At 39.5% G+C, this 8384-nt stretch overlaps 1 protein-coding gene across 1 annotated transcript; it reads left to right on the forward strand.

The window, feature by feature from the left end:
• The first annotated feature begins 1961 nt into the window (after positions 1–1961).
• On the forward strand, positions 1962–5994 carry adra2da (adrenergic, alpha-2D-, receptor a). The gene has a single exon (XM_051859980.1). It carries the CDS (start codon positions 2289–2291, stop codon positions 3513–3515), a length of 1227 nt encoding a protein of 408 aa, XP_051715940.1. The 5' UTR covers positions 1962–2288; the 3' UTR covers positions 3516–5994.
• The last annotated feature ends 2390 nt before the right edge of the window (positions 5995–8384 follow it).

An 8384-nucleotide genomic window follows, 5' to 3' on the forward strand; every position in this document is an offset into this window, starting at 1 on the left:
ACTATGAAAAACATGTCACAACATCCTTATGGTCCATAAAATTGGCTTAATTGTCTTTTTCTTCTCTTGACAGGTTTTGTGAGACTCGCCCATCTAAAATGCAAATGTTTGTCTGATTATACCATGGATTTTGATATTTCTGAAAAGAGTAATTTATGCATAATGTCAAGGAGAGCATCAATATTTAAATGAAAAAGAAAAACTGAGTAACACATTTATATAAGCATTGTGAAAATAAAATGAAGCGCAGATGATGGTACATTGAAAACACTTACGTATTGTTTAAATATTCAGTACTCGGATTTAATACAAAACTGTCCATTGTGTTCATAACCAGGACAATTTTATTTTCTATTTAGGTCAAACAATGTCTGAGCTCAGCAGAACTGTGGCCTGATTTTAAAGGCCAGTCAGTGTTGAGATTTAGAATAGAAACAGGTGCCTAGTTTGATAAGGTACATTTTAAAGTACATTTCTGAAAGGGCACCTATAATGCCCCTTTTACATGATGTAATATAAGTCTCTGGTGTCCCCAGAATGTGTCTGTGAAGTTTCAGCTCAAAATCCCCCACAGATCATTTATTATAGCTTGTCAAATTTGCCCCTGTTTGGCTGTGAGCAAAAACACACCCTTTTTGTGTGTGTCCCTTTAAATGCAAATGAGCTGCTGCTCCCAGCCCCCTTTCCAGAAGAGGGCGGAGCTTTAACAGCTCGCGCTTCGGTTGTTCAACAACAACAAAGCTGGAGAATCTCACGCAGCCAAAATGAGGATTGTCAGTAACGGTGTTCAGCCTTACATTGTTCAAACCGGAGTCGACACTGATGGAGAGACTCAGGAAAAAGTTACAACTTTTAGAATGAAACTGGACGTTTCTGAATGGTTAGTGGATAAATTTATGTAGTTGCTGTGGAGTTGATTCAACTCATCCACTAGCATGTGCCGTCATGTTAATTTTTTGTGCGAATCCAGCGTTGAATTGATCCTCGTTTGTGAAACAGTCCGGCGTAAAATGACGGCATGACAACAACACTCTACTACAACAACTCTTCCTCTTCTCTAAAGCAGCCCAACATGGCCCCGCCCCCTTTGTTGTGTGTTCTTGGGGGTGGAGTTTATGTAAATTTTTGGGGTTGGTGATGTCACCACCCCAGGAAGAATCTCGTTGTAGTCCTTACTAGCCGTAGTCCCTACATAGCTCATTACTTAAATAAAAGTAAAATAAAACTGCAACTGTGTTGAGTTACAACCTAATGTATTTTTAACAATGCATTACATAACTAAATAGACATATTTTGCTATTATCAGAATTTACTAAACCTGAAAACCCAGGAGACGGGGCAAAAAAATGTCTTCATCATGATGAAGGAGAAAGGGAAAAAAAACATGAAAATCAAACAAAATCACTGGATGTTGTGTTGTCTATAAAAGCTGTATCAGCTATTTATTGCTAAGTTATTTTTACACACAAATGGCACCAGTTTCATAAAATGAGACAGAAATCAAAACTCAAACAAACATAAAAATCACATGGGACTATCTAAGAAAACAGTGCAGAGGATGAGGTTACGACTGATGCTGAGAAACTACAAGAAAAGTTTGACAAACATTATGTTTCTCTCTCTTCATCTATGCGTGTGAGTTTATTTATTTAATTATTAATGAAAGAACAAATATAAACACAATACACTAGAGTAATAAACAGCAATAGGTACAGAAAAAAAGCAGCACCAACAGCCAGAGGGGTAAGAATATTGAACCGAAATAAATAAATAATATCAGAAGTAAACAACATAAAAAGGAGGGAAAAGGCTAATGGGCAAAATTCGTTAAGAAACGCATTAAAATTTGATTTATAATTGTAGAATTTGCACTTATGTGAAACTTAGCCAGGGGAATGTGTGTGTGTGTGTGTGTGTTTAGGGATGGGTTGGACTCCATCATGACGTCATGTGACTGGCTCCAGCTCGAGCTCACACATCTCAGCGCTCAGTCCGGTGTGGAGCGCGTGAGTGGAGAGCTGCGTGCGCCTCTCTGGAGCGCATCTGACAGAGCGCGCGCAACTATTCTGGAATTCTATTTCGCGCGTGAGTTTGTTCGCACCGAAACCGTTAGAGATATTTAAAAGTCTTTGCGTGCACGATGAACAGCTTTTACCTTGCAAGCATGAGACGATCTCGTCAGCAGAGCGCACTGACAGCTCAAGTTTTTCTTGTGTCACTGTGTCAGTGCATCGGTGACACCACCTAACTGGAAACACTAACCTGACTGTCAGAAAGATGGACTCAGCATGGATGTAACTCAGTCCAATGCAACGGAGGAGGATGCCAGCGTCAACATCACCTCAAGCCCGTGGCCGTACACGGAGACGGCCGCCGCGTTCATCATCCTCGTGGTCTCCATCATCATCCTGGTCACCATTGTTGGGAACGTTCTGGTCATCGTGGCGGTTTTGACCAGCCGCGCGCTCCGCGCGCCACAGAACCTCTTCCTCGTGTCGCTCGCGTGCGCGGACATCCTCGTGGCCACGCTAGTGATCCCGTTTTCACTCGCCAACGAGATCATGGGATACTGGTTCTTCGGCAGCACCTGGTGCGCGTTTTACCTGGCTCTGGATGTTCTGTTCTGCACGTCGTCCATCGTGCACCTGTGCGCCATCAGCTTGGATAGGTACTGGTCCGTCACCAAGGCGGTGAGCTACAACTTGAAGAGAACGCCGAAGCGCATCAAGTCCATGATCGCGGTGGTGTGGGTCATTTCAGCCGTCATCTCATTCCCACCCCTCATCATGACCAAACACAACGAGAATGTGTGTTTAATAAACGACGAGACCTGGTACATCCTGTCCTCGTGCGTGGTGTCGTTTTTCGCGCCGGGGTTCATCATGATCACGGTGTACTGTAAAATCTACCGCGTCGCCAAACAGCGCTCGTCCACCGTATTCGTGGCTAAGAACGGTCTGGAGAGGCAGCCTTCCCAGTCCGAGACGTGCTTTGTGAGGAAAGCTAAGTTTGAGAAGGAGTCTCCGAGCAGCAACAGCTCAGAGAGCAACCAGGGACAGGAGGAGCTGGATGACATCGACCTGGAGGAGAGCGCGACGTCGGACAGCAAACCAAAGAGCTCGCGCTTCTCCAAGCGCAGGCGGGTGGACGGCGCGCGCTGCTGCCCGCAGCAGAGGACCTGCCGGATCTCCTGGGCTTCCCATCAGGAGCAGAGCAGCAAGCAGCTCGCGGTCGTGTCCAAAACCAAAGTGGCTCAGATGCGAGAGAAACGCTTCACCTTCGTGCTGGCGGTGGTCATGGGGGTGTTTGTCCTCTGCTGGTTCCCTTTTTTCTTCACCTACAGTCTCCAGGCCATCTGCAGGGAGACCTGCGTGCCGCCCGAGGCACTTTTCAAGCTCTTCTTCTGGATTGGATACTGCAACAGCTCAGTGAATCCCATCATCTACACGATTTTCAACAGGGACTTCAGAAAGGCTTTTAAGAAAATCGTTTGCTTGACGACGCGACGCGCCTGAGAGACTCGCAGTTGGACACTTAAGGCAAGATTTAAATGTATGAATGACAAAAAACCAAGTGGAATCTGCAAACATATCATGGCCTTTTTATTTATTTGCAATCAAGTGTTTCTTCAACCATGGGCACTCACTCACATTCCAACAGTCTTGGAAACCTTTCATCATGTCTTCATTTATTTTCGCAACTTTTCAAATGCCTTTTAATGCATGTAAAATAAATATTACATAACATAATATTTAATAAAATATTGCATTCTTAAAACTATGATGAGCTAACAAATAGAGAAATAACCAGGTATTTATTATTTGAAATTATGATTATATCAGTTTTCACACACTAAAGAGTTTATTCCAAAAATAAGTCCACCTTTAGTCAATAATCTTACCCCTTAAAACTAATCTTTGATCACCAAAATGAAATATTTAAATGTTTTTTCCCTGTGAAAAAAAATTTCTTAATGCCTTAAAATAGCTTGCAAGTAACTCCACACCCTTGCATCATTTAGTATGCGCGGATCTATGAATATGCTAATTAGCCCAGCCTCCACACATTCACACGAGCTCAGAGATCCACTCGGTCAACTTACTGAGGTAAACGCTGCACAATGGTATCGCTTTTTACAATGTCAGACACATAACGGTAATTAATATGATTAGCCGTTTGCTTAGTTGCTAATAATGTGTTGCTAATGTTACACAAACCATGTTCCCGTTTGCCATCTCAAGAGTCAGCTGTCTTCTACAAATCAGTATCTTTAAAAACGCTTTGAACAACTCAGAACGTCAGTGGAGAAAGGCATATAGTTCATCATAACATCGTAATAAACATCATACACCCGCCATATTGCTAAATCTGATTTTTCATATCAACAGAAAAATATACCAGGATAACCTTCTCTTGAGACTCTCCCACTTCATAGCGCTCATAGTTAATGATATACTAAAGCCCGCCCCCACGTTGATGTGAATGGTTACAAGGTAGTTTGTGATGTCAGAAACACCAGCGATTTCAAACTGAAACTGTCTTTAGATCACTGTAGTTTTAAAGAGAAAATAGCAATGGTGTTGACTGATGACGTGGTTTGTCTTAAAGCATATTAAAAACACCACATAGACATATAAACAACATTAAAAACTTGATTTTCACCACAGGGGGACTTTAAAATGTCATTTCCACCACATAATGCTATTGAACATTTGTTGTTTCAGAAAAAATGGTTCAGAAGTGATGCATATATACAGTATGTTCCCTGCTAGCAGACAAATTAAACAAAAGAGTGTGAAAAGTGTTTTAAGGGAGTTTGTCTAAAAGGCCAAAAGTGCCCATAGCTGAAGAAACACTCAATATCTTTTAATAAACTGGTGTTTTGGTGATTTTAAGTATAAAGTCAGTATATCTATTTTTTTTATCTATTAGGTTTTATTATTTAAAACTCAACAAAATGTGCCTGTGCTATATTTCTTTAAAATATGCCATCTTTTTTCCCTAATGCAATGGCATTCAAACATTTTTAAGTGCGACTCTAGTGTTCAAATAATTCTTGGTGCCACTGATGTACATATTGTTTGTATATATTAAATGAGAAATATTTGACTTACACAGTATCAAAACTCCCTGTAAATACATAAAATGTATAAATGTAAATTAAATATGATATTGTGCTGTATATTTTCCATACAGCTTAGACTCTAAATTCTATATACATACACAAACATCAAATGACAGAATTTTATTGTTGCTGTAGTGTTTACTAAATGGAAGTACTTGATAATTGATTTCACTCATTAGTAAACGGTGGAAAGAATGTTACTTTATATGTGGAATTGTTTATTTTATTGATAATTCTGTATTAAAACTCCCATTTAGAAAATATTGTTATTATAGGAGACCGGGGCTAGTTGTCACAAGGGCTATATCTCAGTAACTGTGACATTATGAGCCAAAAAGCCAATTATACTTTGTATTTTGATTCTAAAAACCTTCAAAACTGCCTTAAATTAGTACATGTTTAAATTTAACAGGTGAACACAATTAAACCAGGTGTGGATTGTGTTCTCAGGTCAAAGGTTGGAGGTTCGGGGCAAGTTGTCGCATTTTTTTATGTTGTAATTTTTACAATTTTTTCAATTTCTGTTGGCCAAAAGGATATATTTTTGTATGTTACCTTGTACATTTTTGCTTTTTCATGAATTGTTTACATTTGGCTAAAAAGCCTATTGTTATAAAAGGTCATCTTTTTTTCTGGGAAATAATAGTGTAAAGCTTTTTTGTGCTCCAGACTTTAAGGTTTGTGTCTATACAGACTTAAACCTAACCTCTTTATTATATAGAAATATTATATGGAAATACAACTAACCCTGGTCTCTTCTATCTGTGGGAAACAGAGGCTTTTTAAGGGCTGTCAATGGTGACTAAGAGCAGCTTAGTGAAATCACCTTTGCCATAACTCTATTAAAGGCTCTTATTGACTATAAGAAACCTAAATGACTTGTTGGTAACACACACACACACACACACACACACACACAGAAGGTTAATTTCTAATTCAAGAACGGTACAGCTAAAATAACAGTATCTGATGAATGCACACTGTAATCCATCATATTTTGTATCTTAATCTAAAGTCAGAATATTTCTACATTCAGGCAGGACTGGCTGCATAAGAGGATTTATCTTAAAAGGATGCTAAACTGAAACTACTCTTATCACGATCTAGAACCCTTCACAAACAAAACATGCTGTCTAGAAGAGGTTAAAGAAAAGTCAAAACTTCCTACTGAAAACTAACAATACCCTGCTATAAATACTGCTATAATCCATGTGAAAGTTCATGCTTAAACTGCATCAGTGCAATGCGTACTTCACATCAGCTCCATCAACCAGAACGCAATGCATGGTTAATGACTGGGAGTAGTGGGGTCTCTGACAGCCAGGGGCCTCGAGCTGAGTGGTCAAGCCAAAGATCTGTAAGAGTAAAATTGCAAACAAACAGTGCTTGAATGACTGTTGGCAGAGTTTATAATAAACAAATGTAATTCGTCCCACACACCTCCACAGCACATGCATTATTGCAGCTTTATTGTTGCTCTCACCCTTGAAATGTATTAAAGAGGCCATTTTATGCCCTTTTACAAAGTCTTTGGGCCCTCGCCACGCAAGTGTTTTAGCCCGGCGCAGATATAATTTTCACGTCCAGCACCACGTTGTATAAAAAGCAAATGCATTTGCGCCCATCTGAAAACGAGGTGTGTTCAGGTGCATTGTTGGCGTGTTGCTATTTTGAGCCAACTGAAATAGACTGCGCCACTGACCGACAAAAACCTGGTCTAAAGCCAATGGAGCAGTATTTTTTTGTTATTTAAAGAGCATGTTAGTAACATGCGCTTATAGGTGTAAACTCTGCTTATTACACACACAGGGACGCGCAGCAGCACACAAGCATGCCAAATATTAAAAATAAAAGCATTACAGTGTAAAAGATTATTATTGTGCGCATAAAGATAAAAATGCTTTGGTGGAATCCGGCCTTTCTCGTAGATGGTCTGCTTTAAACTCGCGCACGAGCAGAATCATTTCCTCACTATAGATGCATTCAGTTTTTCCGCTTGCAAATTCCGCCATGTAAATAACGAATGGCACGAGTGCAACTGGCTTTTAAAGGGAATGGGAGATGAGACTTGGTTTATTGCACGTTACACCCAAAACACACCCATGACTCATTAAGAGAATAGGGACAACCCTTTTAGACCATGCGCCAGGCACGTCGACCGTTTTTCCTGTCCTTAAACTAGCAAAAGTGGATTCGGACATGCGCTTTAGACCATGGGCTTAGATTGTTAAAATAGGCCCCTTGATGTTGTTTTTAGCTCCTCTTTAAATAAATAGTGTGTTTATTTTTGTAATTGTGACTTGAAACTTTATTTCTTTTTCCATGTTATAATCTCTTGTTATTTAGACTTACTTTGATCTTGTCTACTAGTTGTCTCTACTGTATAAGCTGGGATAGTATTGAATTACTGTACAAACTTCCCTTTCAACTCCCTGGCAAAAACAGTGTGGGAGCGACAAGAGTGGCCTCATATGATCCATCCTTACTATAATGTACTGCATATGGAAATGTCTACATAAAAATTTCAAGGTTTTGCTTAAGCATCAGAGTTTGCAAGCACATTCAGTTCAGCACTTAATTCTCACTGATTCTATTCTAAAGTGAGTTCAGTGATCGTACTCAATGTAGGATAGCAATTACTATCCAATATTTTCAGATCTACACCTTGTAGCTGTTGTCCACAGCTTAGACTTAAATATTCTGATTTGAGTTTTATTTATTTTATTGTTTTTTCAAACTGAATTTCTGCTAGACATTCTGCACGGGCCCAAGGAAACCTTTATGCCACGGCGTGTCACAGATAAATGTCTACATAATGCAATGTGAAGCAAACAGGAACAGTTTCCTGCAGGCAAGGTGAGACAGCCTTCATCCACTCTCAAACACACATTCTGTGCTCTCGAGCCTCAGAAATGGGGCCAGTCTTGCCAACAGGTGGACAGCAGCTTTTCCGAGGGGATTTTCTCTAAATAGGTGAATCTTGTTTAAAGCTTTCACCCTCAAAAGAAAAAAGATTCCATTAAAATTGTTTAAAGAAAATGAAGCCTATTTTTATTATTTCATTACAACGAAGAACACCCCCCCCCCCCCTTAATTCTCATTGCTTCAATGCAAAAACTAATAACTCAAATAATAAAAATGAATAAAATATATACTATTTTTATTCATTAAAATGATCTGTGTATATAAAATTTATTAAAAATAACTGTACATTTTTGATAAACAAAAAACAAAGACAATCAAAAGTGAAAACATCCAG

This window comes from Ctenopharyngodon idella, chromosome 14, assembly GCF_019924925.1.
Source record: "Ctenopharyngodon idella isolate HZGC_01 chromosome 14, HZGC01, whole genome shotgun sequence".
NCBI classification, from domain to species: domain Eukaryota; kingdom Metazoa; phylum Chordata; class Actinopteri; order Cypriniformes; family Xenocyprididae; genus Ctenopharyngodon; species Ctenopharyngodon idella.

Coding starts and splice junctions, on each gene's coding strand:
- adra2da (XM_051859980.1), top strand. CDS start 2,289: ATGGATGTAACTCAGTCCAATGCAACGGAGGAGGATGCCAGCGTCAAC.